The sequence below is a fragment of the Canis lupus genome, chromosome 14 (assembly GCF_011100685.1).
Source record: "Canis lupus familiaris isolate Mischka breed German Shepherd chromosome 14, alternate assembly UU_Cfam_GSD_1.0, whole genome shotgun sequence".
Lineage (NCBI taxonomy): Eukaryota > Metazoa > Chordata > Mammalia > Carnivora > Canidae > Canis > Canis lupus.
Window position 1 is genome coordinate 38,383,756 of NC_049235.1, and position 25,874 is coordinate 38,409,629.

General features: G+C 41.9%; 1 protein-coding gene across 8 annotated transcripts in view; it reads right to left on the reverse strand.

The window, feature by feature from the left end:
• Positions 1-15,104: 15,104 nt before the first annotated feature.
• Positions 15,105-25,874, reverse strand: part of OSBPL3 (oxysterol binding protein like 3) — a 177,541-nt gene continuing 166,771 nt past the window's right edge. For 6 of the 8 annotated variants that reach the window (XM_038557138.1, XM_038557135.1, XM_038557140.1 and 3 more), the window contains 3 exons: positions 24,206-24,332; positions 22,899-23,021; positions 15,105-19,223 (listed from right to left, as the gene is read on the reverse strand). In XM_038557138.1, the coding sequence (XP_038413066.1) occupies positions 19,127-19,223; positions 22,899-23,021; positions 24,206-24,332 (347 nt within the window). In that variant the 3' untranslated portion in view covers positions 15,105-19,126. The remainder of the gene's footprint in view (positions 19,224-22,898; positions 23,022-24,205; positions 24,333-25,874) is intronic. The other 2 variants (XR_005369546.1, XR_005369547.1) reach the window with 2 other exon arrangements.

Below are 25,874 nucleotides of genomic sequence, written 5' to 3' on the forward strand. Positions count from 1 at the left end.
AATCTCTTTGGAAAGTATGTGGGGTCTAGTTTATAAACAAATCATGCTACTTTCTTTAAGAGGGTGAGAGACAGTCTTTCTGAGAGACTCTTGTCTTGTAGCGATCTTAATGAGGGGCTCCAGGCACTGTCTGTCCCATGACTCCACCAAGGATGCCCTCTCTCTCCAAGTCATTTCCTGGTTGCATCACTCATTTGCCACTTCCCCAAAAACAGATCATAGTCACTTGCTTAACTTTTTAAATAATGCATATTTCACCTGGAAACCTCAAACCAGAACCAGGCCCTCCCCAAAGATTTCATGCATTTCCCAGGATTTCAATCTCACTCTCATGTCTGGCTTTGAGATCCTGGCTCTGCAAACTCACCTATGCTTACCTAGTCCCTCCTGTCTTTGGAGATGATCCAGCTATGGAATCAGGTCCCTGTCTTTCATTTATCCAAATGCCACCCCCAAGTGGCATATGTGTGTGGAAGATGTGACTAAATGCTCAGGGAAATAGAGCTTACAAGAAAACAAAACAAGCAACTAGAAATGATGCAATGGGTGGCCTTGGCATTTTGCCGTCTCTATGGTTTGTCTTCTGCCAAACCATAATCTTGGAGTGTCATAGTGTTTATTCAAATTAATTTTCCCGACGAAGACAGTTCTCCTCTTAAGAGGAATTCCAATGCCAGTTTTGCTGGAATTGCTGTCTCATCCTGTTACACAATATTATATGGACACACTATCTTCCTGCTTCTGTTTTAAGTCTAGGAAGGCAAAGACCTTCTCACAGCTTTCTTAATAATTCAGAAGAAGGGAAGGGCATGAATAATGACCATCTACTGTTGTCAGACATCCTGATAGAGCATTTTTAATATTATTTTATTTATTTCTGGGCTGCAAAGTTAGGGTAGTTGTCTTCATTTCATCAACTTGGAAGCTGAAGCTCAGAGATTAAATAATCTGCCTAAAAATCCCAGTGTCTAGAATGCAAAATCAACAATTTGTAAAACGACTAGAATTCTGTGATTCTAGTTGGCGCAAGGTTGTTTCCCCCTCCTCCTTGCCCCAGCAACTTGCCCCAACCTTCCTCTTGGAATCTTTGCTAAGAATGCACTGTGGCAAGGGAGAGCTCCTGGGCAATGACCATGTTGCTCATGGTGATTAATCCTATGTGACTAATACGGTGGTCATGGTGGTGGTGCTTCTGGGAAAAGAGAAGTCTCAGAAATGGGAAGATGGATTTTCTCTCTCATTGTGAGCCAGGTCTTGAGTTTAAGTTATTTAACTTTTTATTATGAAAAATGTCAAACCTCAGGGTACCTGGCTGGCTCAGTCAGTAGAGCATGTGACTCTTGATCTCTGAGGAGTGAGTTCAAGCCCCACATTGGCTGTAGAGCCCACTTAAAAAAAAAAAAAAAAAAAAAGGAAAATGTTAAATCTATCAAAGATATAATAGTATAATAAACTTCCCATATCCATCATCCAGCTCCAATTATTACCAACAAATGGACAATTCTGTTTCTTCTCTCTCCACCCCCACCCCTTTCTGGCTACCACCATTTTATTTTGAAGCAAACCCTAGGTTTCATTTGATGACCAGGTCTTCACCACTTAATCAAGATTTGCTTTTACGTCATTAAAAATTTTGATTAAAAGTAAAGCCTTGGACTGCCTTAGTTAAAGCTTTCTGGAACAGATATAAACTGCTATTGCACAAAGGAACCCATGAGATGGGCGCTGAAAATGCATAGCTTTTGTGTTAGCTTAGTGGGTTGACTTTACCATCTCTTAGGTCACTATTCCTACCTCCTGCTCCAAAGATGATTTATTTCCCAAACCAATCTGATGCAAATTGTGTCCTTTAATTGCCTAAAAGACCACAAATTTATTTATTTGGGTGACACAGAAATGTATATAATAGAATTAGTGCTAAAAAGTAAAAAAATTATATGTCAAAATTTTAACAGCATTTTCTCAGGGTGATATAAATTCAGGAAATTTCCAGTTTATTCTTTCCTTGTAGCTTATAATTATTTAAATTTTTTCTATTTCTAGAAGTAATGAATTATTTTTATGATTAGAAAAAGGAGCAGAAATGTCCACCAGGAAGAATATAAATTCCAAAGAAGCTTTTTGGAAAATGACATATTAAGCCCCCTCTACAGGGTGAACAGTTGAGAATAAATGAAAAAGGGACAAAATATTTTAATCAATCAACAGAATTTGGACACCCTGGAAGGTCTCTGCAGTTTCTCTGCTGTACCCATGGGTGGATCAAAATCTGACCTTTCATATTATCTGAACTCAAACAATACACATGGCCCAACCTACGCTCCTAGGGTTACCACAGGGAGCAGAAGCAGTGGAGGAAATGTAGCTGAGGAATCCAACCACTCAAAGTTTGGGTTTTTTAGATGGCTCTTAGGGACAGGAGATAGGATACTTGAAACTATGGCATTCCTGGAAAACCTAGAGATACAGCGGAAGGTCACTGGCTCCTGTTGGTACCATCCTTGCAGGTGGCTTCTAGAAAGCCAAGTCCATACTTGTCTGTGAGCCTGAAGGCCTCTGCTCCCATGAAGCATAACTCCCCCTCTTACTCCCAAGTAACCAGAGTAGCTCGAGTGCCTTTGATATGAGAGTGGGGTCAAAGAAGATTAAATCCTGATGAATTGTATTTATTATTTGCATTTATTTTGTCTTAAAAAAACAGGTTATGGAACCAAACTCCATTTTCTAATTTTTCTGCAAAGAACTTGTATTATATGATTTTAAAAAGTAAACAAATTCATTTTGCCCTTGAATCCACTTGAGCTTCCCATCTGTTCCCCACAAAGCTGCCTTGTGAAAGGCCGAGCATGAAAAATGGGTAATAGGCTGAGAGAAAGAGCAAGAGAAGAAAGGAGAGAGAGAGAGAGAGGGAGGACGTGTGTGTGTGCACATGCACATGCGAGCAAGCTTGCATGTGCATACATGTTATTGCATATGTATATGTGTGTGTGTTTATGTAGGAGGCAGCATAGACTAATAACTAGGTTTCAAAAAGTCACTATCCATTAAGATAGGGAATGAGTTGGACAAATTTAGAGCCAGAAGACAATCAGGCCTCAATCTCCCTAGAAGGCTAGGTAGTGAGAGGTTGGAATGAGACATGGGCCAACAAGGGGTTCTGAGAGCCCAGCCAAGGAGCATTAGACCTTCGGCAGAGCAACAATGAAAAGGTGGTCAATAAGTCAATAAGGATCTTTAGATCGAATGTATCTGTATTAGTTAGGAGACAGGAGAGCGTGATGTAGACAGCGAAATCCCGTAATGCAGTGGCTTAGTCAAGAGAAAAGCATTTTGTTTTTCATTTGCTTTTGGTTCTCTCTCAAACAAGTATTGAGTAGGTGGTCCAGACTGGTGTAGCAGCTCGGTGGAGTAGGGTGGCCAACTGTCCCATTTGTCCAGAACTGTGGAGGTTCCTGGTTTACAGGAATTTCAGTGCTAAAACTAGGAAAGTTCTGGGAAAATCAAGATAAGTGTGCAGCCCTGGGTATTGGATTCCAGGGTCCGCTGACCTTGTTGGTTTGCCAACATGCAGTTTCCACCTTGAAAGGTAGAACGACTGCTCCAGTCCTCATTATCATGTCTGGGTACAGCCAACAGGGATGCAGGGGCCACGGGGCCTTCATTTATAGACACATCCTAGAAATTGGCACGTACCCCCTCTGCTCACAAATTTATAGTCAGGATACAGTCACATGGCCACACCTAGTGAGACTCTGGAAAACATTTTCTGGTAACCATGGGCCCAACCAAAACTTCTATTATTTTGGATGAAGGGGAGAATAAATGTAGGAGGGACGTCTACATCATACTGCCATCATACTGAGCAGATAATACTTCACATTGCCTGCCTGTAGTCCACAAGCCTCTTCTAAGTGGTTTTCTGCACAAGTTCTCATACTGGTACTGTGCGACCCGCTACCGAGGCCCCAGCTGAGTGGAGCAGAGCTTGGCCTATGACCCAAGTCTAGTCACTTATAGTGCCATCAGTAGCTGATGACATGGCCTGACAGGACAGCCTTATGCACCAGGGTGTGGCCTTTTTCTGGAAAAGTTGAACTCTGGAGATATTTAGTTGCAGAAGCTGAAAGATATACAGAGAGAATTTAGGCAGGAGAAACTGAGCAAGCGAAGCCGTGAGCGAGAGAAAAGGTGGTCAGGTGAGAAGTCATTGGTAAGTGCAGGATGGCAGGTGGAGCAGCAGAGAAGCACCCAGGAGGGGAATTCACTAGTCCTTGAGGAGAGAAACTTACTGACAGAAGTGGGTGGGATGCTGTATAATCTTCTAGTTTCACAAATATATTGTAGTTTCTAGAGCCTGGGAGTAAGGCTGCTCCTCCATTCCCTGTGACACAAAGGGAATGTCACATCTCTCAAGTTGGAAATGTGACAACATGGTATGTTGTGTTTGTTTGTATCTGTGTGGGTAAGGTGCCATGTGTGTGCACTCAGCTGGAGGAAAAAAACAGCTAAAAGTGGCCTAATGAGTAAGGACATCTGTCATATCACATATCAAGACATGCAGAAGTAGGGCAGTTTCAAGAGAGCTGATTCAGAGACCCAGTGACATCACCCACAGCCTAAGCTCTGTCTACTGCTTCTTGCTGCCACTCTTGGCCCCATGGTACTGTCCTCAAGCTCGCCTTTTCCTGGTTTCAGGATGATTGTGGAAACAATCCACACAAGTCATAGTCCAAGGCTGGAAGGGTACTTGTTCTTATTTTATCCCTTTGTGAAACTGGAAACATTTCCAAAGCTGCCAGCAAATCCTCCCTACCCCATCTCCCTGCCCAGAGCTACATCTCATGTCCCTTCCTAAATCGATCACTGGCTGGAGGAAGAATTCCCATATAGGCTTATCCTGAACAAGATGCTGGGGCCAAAGATTGCTAGAACTGATTCAGCAGTTCAGCAACATGGCGGGATACAAAACCAATGCCCAGAAATCAGTGGCATTTCTATGCACTAACAATGAGATTGAAGAAAGAGAAATTAAGGAATCGATCCCATTTACGATTGCACTCAAAACCATAAGATACCTAAGAATAAACCTAACCAAAGAGGTAAAGGATCTACACTCTAAATAAAACTACAGAACACTTCTGAAAGAACTTGAGGAAGATGTAAAGAGATGGAAAAACATTCCATGCTCATGGATTGGAAAAATAAATATTGTGAAAATGTCAATGCTAACCAGGGCAATTTACACATTCGACGCAATCCCTATCAAAGTACCATGGACTTTCTTCACAGAGTTGGAACAAATCATTTTAAGATTTGTGTGAAATCAGAAAAGACTCTGAACAGCCAGAAGAATGTTGAAAAAGAAAACCAAAGCCGGGAGCATCACAATGCCTGACTTCAAGCTCTATTACAAAGCTGTGGTCATCAAGACAGTGTGGTACTGGCACAAAAACAGACCCATAGATCAATGGAACAGAACAGAGAATCCAGAAATGGACCCTCAACTCTATGGTCAACTAATATTCAACAAAGCAGGAAAGACTATCCACTGGAAAAAGGACAGTCTCTTCAATAAATGGTTCTGGGAAAATTGGACAGCCACATGCAGAAGAATGAAACTGGACCATTCTCTTACACCATACACAAAGATGAACTCAAAATGGACAAAACATCTAAATGTGAGACAAGAATCCATCAAAATCCTAGAGAAGAACACAGGCAACACCCTTTTTGAACTTGGCCACAGCAACTTCTTGCAAGATACATCCATGAAGGCAAGGAAAACAAAAGCAAAAATGGACTATTGGGACTTAATCAAGATAAAAAGCTTCTGTTTTCAAGATAAACAGCAAAGGAAACAGTCAACAAAACCAAAAGACAACCTACAGAATGGGAGAAGATATTTGTAAATGACATGTTAGATAAGGGGCTAGTATCCAAGATCTATAAAGAACTTATCAAACTCAGCACTCAAGAAACAATCTAGTCATGGAATGGGCAGAAGACATGAATAGACATTTCTCCAAAGAAACCATACACATGGCCAACAAGCACATGAGAGAATGCTCTGCATCACTTGCCCTCAGGGAAATACATATCAAAACCACAATGAGATCCCACCTCACACCAGTGAGAATGGGGAAAATTAACAAGAGAGGAAACAACACATGTTGGAGAGGATGTGGAGAAAGGGGAAGCCTCCTGCACTGTTGGTGGGAAAGTGAACTGGTGCAGCCACTCTGGAAAACTGTGTGGAGGTTCCTCAAAGAGTTAAAAATAGAGCTGCCCTACGACCCAGCAATTGCACTGCAAGGGATTTACCCCAAAGATACAGTGAAACATCGGGACACCTTCATAGCAGCAATGACCATAGTAGCCAAACTGTGGAAGGAGCCATGATGTCCTTCGACAGATGAACGGATAAAGATGTGGTCTATGTATACAATGGAATATTACTCCGCCATCAGAAAGGACGAATGCTCACCATTTGCTTCGACATGGATAGAACTGGAGGGTATCGGGGATCTCTGGGTGGCGCAGTGGTTTGGCGCCTGCCTTTGGCCCAGGGCGTGATCCTGGAGACCCGGGATCGAATCCCACGTTGGGCTCCCGGTGCATGGAGCCTGCTTCTCCCTCTGCCTGTGTCTCTGCCTCTCTCTCTCTCTCTGTGACTATCATAAAAAAAAAAAAAAAAAAAAAAAGAACTGGAGGGTATCATGCTGAGTGAAGTAAGTCAAATGGAGAAAGACAATCATCATATTGCTTCATATGTGAAATATAATAAATAGTGAAAGGGATTATAAGGGAAAGGAGGGGAACTGAGTGGGGAAAAATTAGAGAGGAAGACATACCATGAGAGACTCCTAACTCTGGGAAACAAACAAAAGGTTGCAGAAGGGGAAGTGGGTGGGTCGGGGTGGGGGGTACCTGGGTGATGGGCACTAAGGAGGACACATGATGAGATGAGCACTGGGTTTTATACTATATGTTGGAAAATTGAATTTAAACAAAATATTTTTTAAAAAAGATGCTGGGGCCAGGGATGAGCTTGGCCTCCTTTCAAACACAGACTATCCATATCCAAAAAGACCAATGTTCTGTTAGTAAGTAAGAAAGAGGATGAACAGGTGACTTTGGGAAACAATCTATAATGTCTGATGCGCGAGGTCTGAAGTTCAGCTGATTCTTCTGGTCACTCTCCTGGGGGTTGGTTATGTCCTGTGGAATCACACTGAAGGCCTTAGTGTTAGGGTTAGAAACATAATGTGGCCACCCGACATTTTCTGAAGTATTGATACATTAAAGGTCAGTTTATAAGTTGGGATATCAGTTTAATGATTTGCAATGCAGTGTGCACAAAATGTCACTCCAATGGCTGAAAAACTCATGTTTACTATCCAGTAGAGAATAGCTAAATAGCCCAATTAATATCCAGAAAGTTTCTTGGTTGGGCATAACATCAAAGCAAAGGATGCCAGATGGTTTTGTGCCCTTCTATGTCTGTGCCACACACTTCCTTGCTTCTTTGCTGTTGTATACGATATTTTCCTTGCCTAGACACCCTTGCTGCCCTTCACTGCATAAAAATGCCCATTCAAGCCAACTCAAGTGTCACATCTGTGAAATCCTCCCTGACCCTCATCCCAATAGATCCAAATCTCCTTTTGTGAATTTTCCATAGGTGGCCAATATTCCTTCTAAGCTATATTTCCTCTCTCGTAATATAATTCTTAGTCATCTTTGTCCCATGGATGGTAGAGTGGCTCTTCTGGAACCTACAAGTATCTGGAAGAGCAGTTCTCAGACTTTGGTGTGCGTAAGAACCACCAAATCAACATAAGACTTTCTTTTCAAAAATCATAATCTTGGCTAGAATATAACCCTAAACACTACAGAATAAAGGAAAACCAACTTCCTTCAACATCTAAGCTTATTACTAGCCCATTAAATTAGAAGAAAACCTACGGCTGGCTTACAAGCAGTACCTCCTGTACTATTGATTGGTGGCTGTTCCAAGAACATACTAAGGACTGTAGCGCTGAATAAATTCATATTTTTCTGAACAGCTTTATGGAGATATAATTTGCATACAATAAAATTTACTGAGTTAAAAAAATCATATTCTCAGGCCCTATGAGGGGCTGACTCAGTAGGCTGTAGACGGGGGCAGGAATCTACATATTAACTTGTGCCTCAGTGACCTGGAAGCCGGGGCTCTAGGCCATATTTTGGGAAACACTGGCCTGGCCCATGATCCTCCTTGCATCCATTTTCTGCCGAAGTCAAGGTGAGTATGGTTCAGTGGGAAGAGCCTGGACAGGGGGTTCGAGCAGGAGCATCTAACACAGAACAGTCTTCTAAAAGGTGCAGGTGCCTGAGTCGAGGCCGGTAGGGGAGAAGGTATGAATTTGGTAGGTGTGGCATGAAGAGTGCAAAGGCGTGGGGATCCAAGCTTGCGTGTAGCTCAGCGTAATAGGATAGAAGAGTGATGAGAAGGCTCAGGCAAGTCAGAGGCCAGTAAATTCATGACTCGTGTGCGCAGCCTTATAAAACAGTAAACACAACCATTTGTTGTGTCCTCATCCTCTGTTAGACACTAGAGTAAGTGATGACATCCAGTCTGCACAGCGTTAGTGCTCTACTTCTCACACTATTTGGTCTCAAGACCAAATAAGCTCTTAAAAAAAAACAAACCCAAACACAAAGATTTTATTTATTTATTCATGAGAGACACACACAGAGAGGCAGAGACACAGGCAGAGGAAGAAGCAGGCTCCATGCAGAGAGCCTGATGTGGGACTCGATCCCAGGACTCCAGGATGATGTCCTGAGCCAAAGGCAGATGCTCAACCACTGACTGAGCCACCCAGGTGCCCCAAGACCAAATATGCTCTTAAAAACTACATGCTCTCAAGAAAATCTTTATTTTCTTAAAACTTACAGAGATCCTCAGAGAGCTTACATTTATGCAGGGAATATCTTTTGATGTTCACTGTATTAGAAATTCAAACTGAGGAATTGGGAAACAAGAATTTATTTAAAATATCACCAGGGCAGCCCTGGTGGCTCAGCGGTTTAGTGCCTCCTTCTGCCCAGGGTGTGATCCTGGGTTGGAGTCCCACGTCAGGCTCCCTGCATGGAGCCTGCTTCTCCCTCTGCCTGTGTCTCTGCCTCTCTGTGTGTGTCTCTCATGAATGAATAAATAAAATCTTTAAAAAAAAATCAACAACAACTCCATCGTATGTTAATCGAAAAGCATACTTTTGGTGAAATAGAACTACAGTTTTCCAAAAAAAAAAAAAAAAAAACAGAGAGAAGAAGAGCATTGCTTTACGTTTTTGCAAACATCACTGAATGTCTGGCTTAAAGGCAGACAGCTGGACATAGCGTAACTGCTTCTGCATCGACCTGCAGCTGCATTCTCATGGCTTGTAGCTTCTGGAAAAGTCCACAGTACACTCGTGAGACCATGAGAGCGAGAAAGGCAAATGGTGTATTGATATTATTGTGAAAACATGGGACCTCACACATCCCTCGGATGGGTCTTGAGGGCCCGCAGCGGTGCCCGACCACTTTCTGAGAACTGCAGGCTTTGGGGCTAAGAGCACCTGCAGCCTGACTTCGTCAAGCCTGAGGCTGGACTGTGAGCTAGCTACCTCACCTGGGTCTCGAACTCCTCTTAGGGAAAGTGCGGATGCTGAAGGAGCCTGGAACTAGTGGCTAACCCAGAGTGAGCAGCGATCCTCACAGCAGCCCTGGGGATTAGAACCGAGAAAGGGCACACAGAGCACAGCAGAGCCGGGTTTCAAACCCTGGTCTCTCTGATCCCAGGCTGGGCTTGTGACCTCTGTGTTACACACGCACCATGCTGCGGTGCCCTGCGCACAGCAAGATTACAAAGAGATTAAGAATATGATGAGAGTCTAGAAAGATCTCTGTGTTTGCCGCCTAGAGGATGAGTGGGAAGGGGTTGTGACCGCGCCGGGGGCCCTGTGCGCCAGGCAGGAACCGACAAGGGCCCCCCTGCGGCATGGACAGTGGGGCTAGGAAAAGGAACAGCACAGGAGGGCTGGGAAGGCTGGGCAGGCCTCGGTCCCCATGAGCGTGGGGATGAGGGCGATGGTGGAGTCCAAACCACCCTGGTTTCCCACAGGAGAAATCCCAACAACATGGTGTGACAGCATATTCAGAGTGCTGTCAGCCAGGGCAGGCTTGGTCTCCAGGCTGGGTCGCAGGAGCACGGGGCACCCATGTGGCTGACCATAGTGACCTAGTCTCTGACCTGTGCAGATGTCAAACTGATATGGGGTTATCCAAAGTCTCCGCTGTAAGACACATTTTTAGCATAAACGATGGCATGGGCCAAGGTCCCAGGTCTACAAAGCCACTCTTGTCAGGAGGGATATTCCGAAGGCTCGGAGGGTATCTCCCAGGAGATGGTCAAGCGCCAGCCTTCTCCTTGCTTACATGTGCAGGGTTTGAATAAGCCAAGCCAGCTGCACTACCCTTTACTGCACACACACATCCAGCTGCCTTCTTAAGAGGCCCTCTGGGAAAGAATCACCACCTCATTTTTTCACCAGCGCACCCGAGTCTGCTCTGTCCATAGTGCTCCTTATCTCAGCCCATGGCAACTCCGTCCTTCTAGGAGATTGGGCCACAGAACTTGGACTTGTCCTTGACCCCTCTCCTCACACCCCAAATCTGATTCATCAGCCAATCTTACTGATTCCACTCTCAAAATATGTCCAGTTTCTTATGGCTTCTCTCTACCTCCACTGCTTCTGCCCTGGTCCAAACCACCACCACCGCCACCTCTCTCTCTGGACTGGGCTCCCCGGTTTTGCCCGTGCCTCCTAGGCTCCCCCAGGCAGCCAGATCATAAGTCAAATCATGTCATTCCTCTGCTCAAAACCCTTTATGACTTTTCATTTCACTCGGAGTAAAAACCAAAGCCCTCTGATCCCAAATACCTCCTGGCCCTCATTTTGACTTACTATCCTCCCCCACACTGCTCACCCACTCCCAGGCTCCACTCACACTGGCCTCCTGGCCATTCCTCCAACTGCACCAGACACAACTTTGCATCAGGCTTGTATTTGCTGTTTCCAGAACTTCAAATGTTCTCCCGCTTTTCCTCTGCACCACTCTCAAGTCCTGGACCAGTGAAACCCTCCCTCACCATTCTGTGTAACATGAAATAACAGCCTCCTCCAGTTTTGCCTTCCCACCATCCTTGCATATCTGTCTCCACACATTTGTCTGTTTCTGTGCTCTTGTCTCCGCCCCCACCCTCTGCCCACTAGACTCTAAGCTGCAATGTGTAGATAAGGGTAGGGACTGTGTCTGGCACATGCTTGGTGCTCATGAATACTTGTTGAATGGCCAAAGAACATTCCCACCTATTCTTGACATCACAAAGTGGTAACATAGAGAGAAACTTAAGGATAACTTGTCCCAGTTTAGCCCCAATTTGCTGTTGGGCCTAAATGGGAGATTTGTAGAGGGTAAATGACTTACCCAAGGTCTCACCGCTAACTAGAATTCGGTTTCCCAAGTCCCATCCCATGGTTCTTTCCCATCCTTGAACTGCTTATGTCAGCTTCAAAGACCTGATGAGACCTTTGGAGTTCTTAACATTTGGAAGGGACAAGGGAGTCGCGGTCACATTGCACCTCATTCTGTATCAGAAGAAGTTGGATTCGGACAGGTCAGCAGAATGTCCCCATAGAGCTATCAACTAGTTGTGAGAGTTGGGTCAAGTGGCTTAACTTCTGGTCCTCAGTGAATTCATCTGTTAAATGGGGATGACCTACGTGGTGCTGTTGTGAGACTTCCACAGCAGGGTGACCCACGCTGTGACCCACGCTGTAACTTACAAGTCAGGAAGATCTAGTGCTTCCATCTTGTCGGTAACTGACCTGGTCTTCCTCATGAGCCCTTCACCTATTGATTAGCAAGAAAAAATTAACTCAAAATCCAATTTTGTTTAAAACTTATCTAAATGCAGGACACCTGGGTGGCTCAGGTTGAGCACCTGCCTTTGCCTCAGGTCATGATCCCAGGACCCCAGGATCGAGTCCAGCATCAGGCTCCCTGCACAGAGCCTACTTCTCCCTCTGCTTATGTCTCTGCCTCCTGCCTCTCTCTGTCTCATGAGTAAATAAATAAAATTTTTAAAAAAAACAACCAACCCTAGTCTAGATGGGAACAGATTTTCAGTATGAGACAATGAAAAAGTTCGGGAGATGCGTATTGGTGATGGTCCCACAATAATGTGAATTTACTCAATGCCACAGAACTATACACTTAAAAATGGCTAAAATGGTAATTTTTTATGTATATTTTACCACAATGAAAGATTAAAATAAAAAACATTAGTCTATTCAGATAATTCAGATGCTGTTCTGGTAATGTTGAGTCACTTCTGGAAATATCATCAACCCTTCAGATTTCTCAGGCTTGGCCTCACTTTCCCTAGGACTGTGTTCGGATGTATGGAGTGGGGGAAAGCCTGGAGGTGGTGGCTTATGTGATCCAGCAGCGAAGGAGGAAGAGTGAGGTCCTGGTGTGACTTCCTTGGTATTCTTCAGTCCACAGAGGCACCTGGCAGCTGCCTGCCAACACCCCCCACCCTTTGTCTCATGGCTCCAGGCTGAGGAAATCCCAGGTCTTGTGACACATCAAAAACTTCACTGTGATGTTAGTTGGGAAGCAGCGTTGTGACTCAACTGGCATGGAGAGGGACCGGGAGTCAGATGTGGTACCTCCTTCCCACCCTGGCCTTCTGGGTTGCCAGGTCCTCTTGTTCTCTTCACTGCCAGAGGTCTGTCCCTCCTCTCAGCGCACGTCTGAGGAGACCCCGTCACCTCTCCCCTTGTCACTTGGGCGTCCTCTGTCCTGACCTACTGACTTCCCACCAGACTGGAAGCTCCTCAAGGTGGAGGACTGTGTATTCCCAGGGCCTGGGGCCATTCCTGGCTGGGCACATGTGTTTCAAATAATCTATCACAGCAGCTGCGGACTGCTCCCTGGGGGCAAGCCCCTTTTAGAGTACCCATGAGGTGTCACAGGAGAAAGAGGTGACAAGGCCCTTATCTTTACATTTCCAACGTGGTACAAAAGCAATACACAGCATTTTGTGAAAAGAAAGACCAACACGCTACTTTTAAAGACCTAGAACGATCATACAATCAGAAGGTGGTGTCGCAGCTCAGTGGTGAGCAAGTGCTGGTGAACAGAATATGTGCAGCTGTCTGGGAAGTGTGTGTGTGTGTGTGTGTATAATTACTACTAGCACATTATCCAAATTTGAGAATCCCTGCTGATGTTGCTATGTCCTTCCTAGTCTGGTATAAGTTATGGTAGTTAATAAAGAAGAGAGGCTGCTTTTAGCTCATCAAAAATTTGACAACCATAATATTACAGAGAACCAGTTTTGTTTTGTTGTGTTTTTTTTTGTTTTTTTGTTTGTTTGTTTTTTTAGAAAGCACAGTTAATCATAATTCATCCTTGGTAAAATAACTGGGAGCCAAAATAATTTAACAAATTCTATTCTCTCAAAAAATAAAAAAAAATTAAAAGTTCTTAAGTCTATTACTTACTGCAGATTCCTCTGAGAGCCCAGACAGGAATTCCTCCCATCCATATAAGATCCAGGTGTCTGCTCTGTTTGCCGTGGCCCTCCCCACTGCCGCAGGGCTAAGGTCTAAGAACAGTGCTGCAGGTTCTGGCCTGACTTGGATTCCACCACCAAGTAGGATAGAGGCCAGAGGAGACAGAGATTGGGCTAAGCTTCCTTACTCTGGGCTGGGTTTTCTAGCAGAGACCCTCCACTACAGCTCCTGATGGCACTTCCCTTCTTTGAAGCTCCAGCTGCTTCAGAGTGGTGGTAACAACTTCCTGCTGTTGCTACTATGCCTTCAATTTGCTAGAAGCCCCACAAGTAACCCCTTTACTCACTCTCTAGAATGACCAGAGTTAGATTTGGTTTCCTGCAGGGTCTCCAACGAATAAGTGCATGATAAGAGGTGACAAAGGTGTGGAGGAGGACAGTGCTGTCCTGTGAGGGTGTAGAGGAAGACAGTGAGGTCCTGATTTGCAGATAACTGACGGCCATGAATCATGTCAGTGCTAATATTCTGTTGGCATGACTAAGGAAATAGTATGACCAAGTTTGTAAAAACCAAGGCCTGGAACCCATACCTCCAAACTTTATTGCCTCCTCAAAGTTGACACCATAGGATGTTTTAAGACCTATTTCAGCATTGGCCAACATGTTGAAATATTGAGGTTGCTTGTTAAGATTTCCTTTAGTAAAAAAAAAAAAAAAAAAAAAAAGATATTTCCTTTAGTGTTCATCACCCATTATTTTGGATAATGTTGGAAAATGGTCCTTCTCTGATGGCAGATTTGATTCAGATCAACAGGCAATATCAACAACACAAATTTGAAAATTAGCAAGAATTTCATTATGTTTCCATGCAGATTTCAGTGATTATCCTCACAATGTCTTTTATAGCTTATTTTTCTTTTCTTTTAAGCCAGGATCCAATCAAGTTTCATAAATTGTTTTTGGTGTCTAAGTGTTTTTAGGGATACAGAGATGTGAGTTGATGCACATAATTCTACGATCCAGTGTCTTATGTAACACGATAAATATGTCAATGAATCAGACGGGTCTTTGGTGAAAGCTAAGGATGTTCCTGGCATTGCAGAGGACACAACTTGCATAGGGGAGGAGGCGATGAGTCAGTCATTCATAAGGGCCATTACATGGGTATGAGCAGTTAGCATTTCCTTTCTCATGTTAGGGCAGACAGAACATCATATTTCCATTGTATGCTGGGGTAAACATAGGGCACTCCTTGGGAGGCATCTGGGACTCCAGCTGCCTCAGGTCCCTCCTCCAAAGGGCTGGGGGATCTACATTTGTAGTATGGCAACTTTAAACTCTTAGTTTATATCCCAGGGTGTTCTTATTTCAAATCTCTATCGCTTTAGATAACCAGGCGTGTTTCTTCAAAAGAGCCCAGCTTAGACTCTTGCTTTGTCCCCTTCAGCAGCCACTAAAACTCATTAACCAGCAAAAACAAAGACAAGGGTGACCCTTTTTCCAAGTTGTTTATTCACTGTCAACTAGCTACATGAGGAGGATAAACAAATTAGTAGGAGCTTTTGGGGGAGAATGGGGTATGGGTGGAGGGGTGGGATTTAAACAGAAAATAATCTTATACACAGCCAGAGAGAAGATTTACAGATATCCTGTTTAAAAAAAAAAAAAAAAAGTATCCTCTGAAGGTAATGGAGGAAGATAAAATCATGAATAAAATAAATTAGCAACTTCTTATCATTGTGTAACTCAAAACAAAAGTCTCAGAAAATGGTTTCCATTTTCTGTCATGATTTACAGATACTTCTGTGATAAATATTTCCAACACAGAAAAATAACGACTAACACCAAGTAACAGATTCTTACAATGCAGAAGGAAGCTGAGTGCATGAAAATAGCTATCATCTGGTAGCAAAAATAGATTTATGCCAATGTTAATATCAAAATTAAAGACATTCAAATAAATATTGCCAATGCACTGAAACTATTATTCCCAAACATCATAAGAACAACTTTATTGCTCCTACCCATAACTAAGAGGTCTGAGGATATTCCATGATAGCTTGAGGGCATAATATAACTCGTTGAATATGTAGGAGGCCTGCCACAAGGTTCAAGAGCCAAATAAAAACTTGGTTATTTTTCTTCTCAGATTGACACGGTTAATAGCAGAATAAGACCATTCATCATAAATCTGGAAAATACAAGAGGAGGGAGAGTCCTCTCGAAGCCCAAGCAAGTGATTTACTGGAAATAAATTAAAAGTAGAATATGAGAAAAGCAGCAGCTCAAATGAAGTAAACATTAAGAACTTTTTTTAACTTGTATGTTTTTTCTCTTCCAGAGACTCCCACAGGAAGCACACAAAGATCCTGGGCTATCTGGGCACTCTAGGGACTTGATAGAGACCTGGACTCTTGTCCTAAAGTGAACTCTGTCTGCTTAGTTTGTATCAGAACCAGGGCCACCTGGATGGCGCAGCGGTTGAGCATCTATCTGTCTTTGGCCCAGGGCAAGATCCTGGAGACCAGGGATCGAGTCCCATGTCGGGCTCCCTGCATAGGGCCTGCTTCTCCCTCTGCCTGTGTTTCTGCCTCTCTCTCTCTCTCTCTCTCTCACGAATAAATAAAATCCAAAAAAAAAAAAAAAAAGAAAGAAAGGAAGGAAGAAAGAAAGAAAGAAAAAGAAACAGCCTGTCTTCTGGGAGGTGAACCGCATGTAGAGCTGCACTGTGATTTTGATTATGACATTTGACTCAGGGTGATCCCAGCCTCTGCTCTGGGCCCTGCAGAGGGAAGTGACTTGCTGCCTGGCTCCATGGGACACTGCTGGCTTCTCCTGCAACTTGGGGTGATTGATAGTGGCCACGGCCACATCTGAAGTACAACATGGTTGACTGCACAGAGTCCCATTTCCAAGTATATCTATCTATCTATCTATCTATCTATCTATCTATCTATCTATAATTCACCATAAATTCGGGATAGAATAATCAGGAATAAAATGGAGGTTAAAACATGTATCTCAGATAGCGCGGTGAATGCAATTATTTCACTGGGATTTTCAAAATCCAGAAAGTTAAATTCTATCTCCCTTCATCCCAAATAATGCTACCATGTTTCTGTTTTCTTTGTCCCAAAAATATAAAATGCCCTTGAACTACAAATTAGATGGGAGGGTGCTTTTGAGAATAGGGACTGAAAGGAAAAAGAAGCATTTCCCCTCCAGGTAGTTTTGAGACTCTAACAGGATGCATCCCTAAGCTGTTTACATTTCAGAAAAGCCCTTCATAGGGCTGGTACTCACTAGTAGCTTTTTAAGTCTGCATACAGTCCCATATCATATTCTAATTTATCCCCACTTCCATCTCAAATAAGATGACTACGAAGGTGGTATTTGGTCCATTTGTCCTTGTGATTCCAAAATAAAACATAAGGTCAAGTGAGATAACCGCAGTGGGACAATTTTTTAAATTTTCCAAATACTGTATAACAAAGCTATATCCATTCAGGCTGCACGTCTTGCTTGTGTTGTGGGTTTTTTTGGTTTGTTTCTTTGTTTTTTGTCTTTTTTTTAGCCAGCCTCTGGAGGAGGCCCATTTAATAGTCAATATCGCTAAGAGTCTACATTTTCCTTCAGAATGTGAAAACTAGATTTGTTTTCCCCTTGAGCATCCTTAAATCTACAGCCTGCTTTTCCTGTCTGTGGAGAATTTGGATACATGCTTGAAAAGAAAAGAACAAAAAAAAAAAAAAAAGAAGAAAGAAAAAGAAAAGAAAAGAACAAAGCACATACCAAAGAATTGGACTGTGTCATTTAAACTGCTTAGAAATGGAAATGATATTCACATTGTACTCATCTTGACTTCTTGATATGGAAGGAATGGATGTAATATTTAATGAGCCATTTATTGTCTTAAAAATGCTACTCACTTGCAGATTCCAAAAGGCTGCTAACTCCATTTTGAAAATGCAATGCTGTCCGACTACTTGGTTATTTGGTGTGACACTGAAAAAAATCATGCGTTCTCTTTTCCCTTTACTTATTCTACTTTTCATTCATAGAATTCTATATGCTCTGGAATTATTTAAGTATCTGTAAGTGTTTTCTGGAGAAATCTTTTTACTACACCATTATACTTGATATTCCACAGGATTGTTATGGACATGAGAGCAAAAGGCTTAAAAATCAGGCTTTGGTTTTAATGTAACCTGGGCAGAGGATGGCATTGCTTTGATAACACACTTCGACTGCTGCATAAATTGTGTTTTTGTATTTTAAAAAGTTATTTAAAAAGACAAAGTTTCCCCTTTCAGTAGTTATAATCTGTATTACTCAAGACTGCTGCAAAGCTCACAAAAGAGTGAAATGAGTAAGAAGAAAGTATAGGGAAGAGATAAAACAAAGCGTTATCAGAACACAACACAAAGGAAGGACATGAATTCTCTACATTTGTCTATAAGGCAGATGGTCAAACTTTTTATACAAGATCTAAATTACGGTGTTATTAAGAGGTAGAAAATACCAAAACAGTATTTAAGAAAATCTTGTTATTTAAAATAATCAGTTATTTTGCTAAACCTTTAGAAAGTCAAACTGCAGTGTGGAATGTACTGTATGTTTTATGCTAAACTGGAACATTCCACATTCAACAGAGCTAGAGTAAAGGGTGGGGAACCTAGTGCTGGGGGTGGGGGTGGGGGAGTGGGAAGCAAAAAAGTTAACTTGTCAAGAATTCAGTTCTCACGAAGGAGAATCTCCTACTGGATCTCTGGGATGCCACTCTAGCATTTAATTAATGGGAATTTGTCAGATTAATGACAATTTCTCTGAGTAACGGTACAATTTTGCACATAAGGCAATAAAACTCTAGGGAGGGATGAGCTCAAATGCTTCCTCCTCTTCAGGAAGGTGCCACATCTATCTGATATAAAAACATACATTCCACTAATCTTATGCCATCCTCCCAACCACCAAAATGCAAATGCAAACATTCTTCAGACTCCAGCACCAGCAGAATTGTTCTGTATGAGCAATTCAAGAGCTGTCGGAGGCAAAAAGATATCTGAGCTACCAAATTAAACTTGGGTAGCTTACGCACGAGTGAGTAACCCTGCGTATTCTTATTTCTTAATGCACCTGGGAGAGATAAATTTTTTTCTCCAACACAATTTTATAAGGCATAAATTTAATTTGAATTTTCCTAACCTTTGGAAAATTAGTGTTAAAGCTGCTTTTTTTTTAACCCACACATTAACATTCAATCTTTCATTTTTATTAAATAGTTTATATATAAAATGAAATATCAAGGTGTTCTACATTCATATAAACAATCATGATAGCATTTGAAATTGTAAAGAAACCTACTGAAGAAAATACATAAATACTTACAATGCTAAGCTAAGCACAGGTGATCATTCTAGATAATTTCTCCTAAATACATAGACACAGGTTTGTGGCTTTGGAAAGCAAACACAGGAGAAGTCTAAGGGTGCATCATTCTTCTTTCCTTCTTCACCACAAGACAGGATGGTCCAGTTTGGAAAAACCAAGATCTTTTCTAAGTTCTAAATAGGTGCCATTGCTCACCCAGGAGTCATCACTGGATTTCCTGTGAAAGAGAAAAGAATTTCTTGAAGGCTATTGAGAATATTGTCATATTGTCTCTCTCTTTATCTCCTTTCTTTTTCCCCAACCCTGGGCCTGGCTGTCTTTCTCATAGGCTTACGATAGCCCTGACAGTCTCCTAAGGGAATTGTGAGGGAACAGGAAGCCTGGAAACCAGGCTTTGTTACTCCTAGCTTTGCCTTCTCAAACTCAGAGGCTGTGAAAAAGGGTGCTTCTAAGAGAAGCATGGATAAGGGAAGAGTCTGTCATATACAAAACACGGCTGGAAAGATGGCCACCACCTTGGGTGTGACTATGTAAAAGCTGCAAATCAACCAGGTGGTTGATACCAAGTTACAAGTTCACGTTTAAAACAAAAGGAATTGGAAGACATAGGAGTCAGGAGACAATAGCCTTGGTTTACTTTCTTTGAGTAGATAATATGATAAATAGTTAAAAATTCAAAAGCTACAAAAGAGTGGATAGCTAAAAGTTTTCTTTCTATTCTTATCTCCCAGACTCCCAGTCCTTTTTCTTCAGAGGCAATGATCTTATAAGCTTCACTCGTTCAGAGAAATTTCAGGCACGTGTGAACATGCGTACATATACATACACGGTCTCTCCTATTTTTTACACAATGACAGCACCGTATGGTGTCCTACCCTTTGAATTTTTGGCATAACAATATCTACTGGAGATCATTTTCCATTGTCACAATAGAGTCAACAAACTATAGCCCAAGGGCCACATCCAGCCTTCTGCCTGTATTTGTAATATTGTTTTTTTTAATTGAAGTATAATTAACATACAGTGTTATATTAGTTTTAGGCTTACAACATATTGATTCAACAATTCTATGCATGTCATTCTATCAGTGGTTACCATACATTATTACAATATTAATGACTATATTACCTATGCTGTGTTTTTCATCTCTGTGGCTTATTTATAGCTAGATCTCCTTTAATCTTACTACCTTTTTATTGGAATATGACCACGCCCCTTCATTTAGCTATTGTGTTTGGCTGCTTTTATGCTGCCCAGTGGGCCTGGGTAATTACTACTAAGACCTCACGGCCCACAAAGCTAACAATATTTACCATTTGTCTTTTATAGGAAGAGTTTGGTGACTCTGGCAATAGGGAATCCTAATTTCTTTTTAAAGAATTGCATGATATTCCACTGGAGAAAGGGACCACAATTCAACAGGTAACTCACCAGTGAGGCTTAAGGAGGTTATTTTTAATCTCTAGCTATCACAAACATATGTTACTAATGTGATAGACATTTAACAGTATGTAATTTTATATGAGTGAGAACAGTTACATTAAAAATTAAAAAAAAAAATTCTTGTTAAGTAGGGACGCCTGGGTGGCTCAGCGGTTGAGCACCTGCCTTTGGCCCAGGGCCTGATCCCAGGGTCCCAGGATTGAGTCTCACATAGGGCTCCCTGCGGGGAGCCTGCTTCTCTATCTGCCTAGGTCTCTGCCTCTCTCTCTCTGTCTCTCATGAATATATAAATAAAATCTTTAAAAAAAATCCTGTAAGTAGAACTGCTATGTCAAAGAATATGTGCATTTGTAATTTTGTCTCATATTTCATGTTTTAGAAGCAAAAGTGGAGAGTGCCTGCTTTCCCATGCTCTCAGGAACACAGATTTTTGTCATGCTTGTTTCCCTCTTCTAATAAAGAGATGTGTCTAAAATGAACCAGTCTGCATTTCAGATACTTTACTATGACACAAGGAGCCTCACTCTGTCCCAATTCTAGTTTCTACTTGAAATTCCTGCTGATGCTTTCTTTGTTCCTACAGGCCTCTCTGTCACCTCTTTGCCAGGACCACTACTCCTGAGGATTCTTTGCCTTTTCTCCAGCTCTTTATTTGCTGCATCCAATACTCTGATAATTTCACAGACAATCACGAGGAAAAGGAGCCGTGGCCACCTGACTGCGGCTGTGTTCAGTCCTTTGCCATTCCATTCTAGGTGGTTGCAACAACAGCCTAAATAAGGTTTTATATTTTGCATTTAAATATTAATTCATTTCCCATAGAGTTCCACAGACTTTGTGAAGTTATTTTTGATGCTTTCACATTAGGTTGAATTGATGAATCTCCCTACCTAGTTCTTGAGACAGCTTGGTTACCCACAAGTTTTAATGATCCTAAAAAATACTGCAATGAACATCTTTATAAATGTAGATTTCCTTGTTCAAAAATGACACTAGATGATTTATGAAAGAAAAAAAAGAACTGACCTACTTAAGGGTATATGTGTATATCTACCAATTGATCAGTAAATCAACGGATCAATCTGTTAATCCATCCATTTATCTCTCGCCTTTTTTTTTTTTTTAAGATTTTATTTATTTATTTGAGAAAGAGAGCAGAGAGCACAAGGGAGGAGTGGGAGTGCAGAGGGAGGGGGAAAAGCAGGTTCTCTGCTGAGTGGGCAGCCCGATGCAGGGCTTGATCCCAGGACCGCAGGATCATGATCTGAGCCAGAGGCAGACACTTAACCAACGCCTCTATCTCTTGCCGTTTAAAAAAAAAAAAAAAAAAAGTTTAAAGTGTCTTGTTTTTAAAGTATTTAAACAGAGTCATGAATATTTTGGGATGAAACTCTGGGCAGTTGAATAATCTTTATTTGCTTGTAACCTGAGTTTGTGGAAATGATCAGAAGGGATCTGAAAAAATTCACATTGGTTCCAGGGGAAAAAAAGCATTATATTTTAGAGATAAAACATTACTTGTTGCTATTTTGCCATTTTGGAACACACACCTTATTGCTGCTGCTGCTGCTGCTGCTAGATTAGTAGCTAATTCCTGTTGTCCACTAAAACACAGTGACAACAAAAAACCCCTTGAAACAACAAAACCCGGGCTGCCCTGAAAGTATGCCTGGGGTGGAATGGGTAGGGCAAGAATCTGCTGCTCTTCTATATGGGCCTGGTTTAATGTTGATTTTTTTATTTATTTATTTATTTTAATGAACAAACAAAAAAAGCCTCTAAAACCATACAGAGCCCTGGCTTACAGGCAGGAGGGCCAAGCCCTGGTCCAGGACATCTGACTTGGGCCTTCCATAGATCACCTATGTTCCCCGGGTCTCTGTTTCTTCTCAGTTAATATAAAAGAAGGGGTGAAGGGCTGATGATCTGTGATGCTCCTTCTAAATGGTTAAGTCGATTTTTAACAACACCTTTAATGGCAAGTTATTTTAAAATTAATAAGAGGGGCACCTGGGTGGCTCAATCAGTTAAGCATCTGCTCAGGTCATGATCTCAGGGTCCTGGGATCCAGCCCCACGTCCAGCTCCCTGCTCAGCAGGGAGTATGCTTCTCACTCTCCCTCTGCCTGCTGCTCCCTCTGCTTGTGCCCTCTCTCTTTCTCTCCCTGTCAAATAAATAAATAAATAAATCTTCAAAAAAATTTTTTTTAAAACTAAAATTAATGGTAAATGTTCCAAGTCCAAACTGCAGTGCTTTGGAATGAATCAAGCATTAGATCACTTGCAAGTTCCATGTTCCAGAGGAGAGGTTTTGGCACTCTGAAGCAGGAGAGACCCCCAGAACGCTCGCATATGAGGAGGAGACGCCCCCTCCCTTTCCGTCCCTGTGAACCAAAGCCTCAGGAGTCATCAGTCCCTGCCAATCCAGGACCCACGTGACGTGCATGTACCTGAAAAACCGTGGCTGGTGCTCCACGCTGTTTTCTTCCAAGACCCGCCGCCTCTCTCGCTGCAGCTGCTCAATCCTCTGCTTTTGTATTTCAGCTTCTTCTATATTCCCTTCTTCGAGGAACCTGGGGCATTCAAGGGGAAAATAATACAACACAAATTCCAAGAAAATATTGTAATCATGACTACTAGAACTATGTGTCTAGGATTGGAGATTCAGTCCACTTCCCTAATCATCAGGCCCCTCTCCAACCCTAAAGATAGTATTTTGCGGTACTTAGCGACATAGTATTTGTTGAACTGGTGGTACATAATGGTTCAAAAAATTCTATCTATAAAAAGGAATTTGTCCCTTTTGTCCCTGCCTCTCATCCCACCATGCCTTTTTCCAGGAGCTGCAGAGCGCATCAAACTGTTGAGTCTGATAGGTTAAGAATTAATATGTCAACATGCTTTTAAAAATATGCATTTCTTTCAGTGAGACTGAGCATCTTTTCATATGTTGAAGGTACAGCTGCATTTCCTATTTCATGAGCAGTTCATTTTCCTACGTCCATTTTTTTTTTAATGAGTTGATCTTAATTTTTGGAACCAATTCATGAAATGAGTCGCAAATATAGATTTCTCAGTTTGTTAGTTATGTCGTTGATTCTGGGTATGTATATATACATGTGCATATATGTATATACACATCTTTAAAAATATGAAAAAATATATATAATATACAAAAAACATAAAAATATATGAGTGTATATGTAGTATATACATTACTTTGTCATGAAGAGGGATTTTTTTTTTCTTGAATAAAGTCAAATACATATTTTTTTTCCTTTCTGGGTTTTGAGTCTCTTTCCTTCTGGGCAGAGATAATTATTTCCATTTTCCAGAATAAGAAACTGAGACTAAGAAAGATTACATAGCTTATTGTCAGCAAATGTAGGATCAGAAGTTAGATTTTTATACACTAAAATAACTTAAATCTGAGGTTATAAGGGAACTGGGTGTCCTTCACTCTTTCAGATACACGGAAGTTCTATATTATTGTATGCAATAAAAATCTTAAAAGTAAACACTTTTTTTGGGATATTTCAGTAGAATCAAGGCTCTACTGATGAATAAAGGTCAGGCCACATGTAGAATTAAGCTGGGTTCCACTATTTCCATGACATGATTGCTTAGAGTCCCCCTAGATCTCTACTGCTGATGACACCATCTCTCGGGTGCCTCTGGTGGTCTGGGAGTTGTTAATAAGACTTTTCATAAAGAGTTTTACATCTCTGGAGATAAAGATCTTTTAAAAAGTACTTACCTTTGGTCTGGTCTAAACCGAGTGTCAGTAGGTGGTAATAAAGGCTTTGAAAATGGATCCATTTCATTTAATTCTAGTGCAAATTGTGTGAAGCCATAATATTGCTCATAGCCTTTTGGCATGGGGTCTAAAAGAAAAAGAAAGCATTCATCTCTAACTTGCCTTTCATTTACATTACATTTTAATTCCTTCACCTTTTTCATCTCAGACCAGCTATAATTTTTCTCTCTCAGTTTTAAATTCCTCCATTTCTATTAAAGTATTCTGGCTATCAAACTGGTGGTGACCATTCTTCTATAGATCTTTTTCTCCCGAAGTTTTCTTCTACCTACAAGGATAAGACCTCTTTTGTGTGGTCATATAGGGAATTTATGTAATGCCATGAAGTTTTTATACTGTGTAAGCTATAAAAAAAGTTTGTTACAAAAATAAACATGTTAAAAAGAACTCTGGGTCCATTTTTTTCCTGACTAACAAGACTCTCACTCTGTAGAATTGATTTTTCATTTAAAAGATGTCAAATCCTCCTGGAACTCTGTCTAGTTCCTAGAATAGTGCTGAACCCATAGCAAGTGGTCAGTGCTATTCTTTACTTCCATTCCTGCCCCCCCTTTTGTTTTACCAACTCTTGTCCCTGAAAATCTTATATATTTAAATTTATATCTAGTTCAGCAGAAGCCAGGAATAAATGGATTAAACCAGCAGAGAAATGCTGCCTGATGTAAAGGGTACAGAGAAAATGGAACCGAAAGAAGTAAGGCTGTTGGGCTACTGCCATATACAGGATGGGACCCTGGAGCTGTCCAGCTGCAAACACGGATTATCATTCAAGAAAAGGCAAGAATGAATGGGAAGGTGATTCAGAGATCATTAGTGCTGCCCTTCCCACCACAGGCCCAGACTACACAGGCCCAAGGGGGAAGGCTGCTTCCACCTTTCAAAGGGTGGGGCCACTGGTGGAGTTTCAACCTGCCATGCTGTCACCACCCAGCCTTAGGGACCTTGGGAGCAGAGCCACTGCCCCAAAGGATCTGGAGGGCGGGGCACTGAGCCAAAAAATATCATCTACTGTCTTAGGATCTAATGGCATTTGCTTTACTGGGTTTTAGACTTACCTGGTACCCATCATCCCTGTCTTATGCCTCCTTTTTGGAATGAGAATGTCTATCCTATACATGTCCTGCCATCGTATTTAGAAGCACATTTTGGCTTTATGGGTTCACAGCTAGAGAAGATGAATTATACCTCAAGTCTCACCCATACCTCATTTAGATGATATTTAGCAGAGACTTTGGATTTTAGACTTTAGAGCTGATGCTGGAATTAGTTAAGAGTTTGGGGGCTGTTAGGATGGAATAAATATTTTACATGTAAGGAGGGTGTGGCTTTGGGGGGCCAGGGGCAGTGTTACAGACTGAAGGTTTGTATCCTTCCAACATTCATACATTGAAGCCCGACCCCTTCACATGGCTGTATTTGGAGAGGGAGCCAAAGAAAGTCATTAAGGTTAAATAAAGTAGAAAGGGTGCGGCCCTGATCTGGAGGCTGTCTGTGAGCCAAGAGGAGGCCCTCCCCAGAGCCCAGATTTGCCAGCACCTTGATCTTTGATTTTCCAGCCCCCAGAGCTGTAAGAAAACACATTTCTGTTGTTTAAACCATCCAGTCTGGG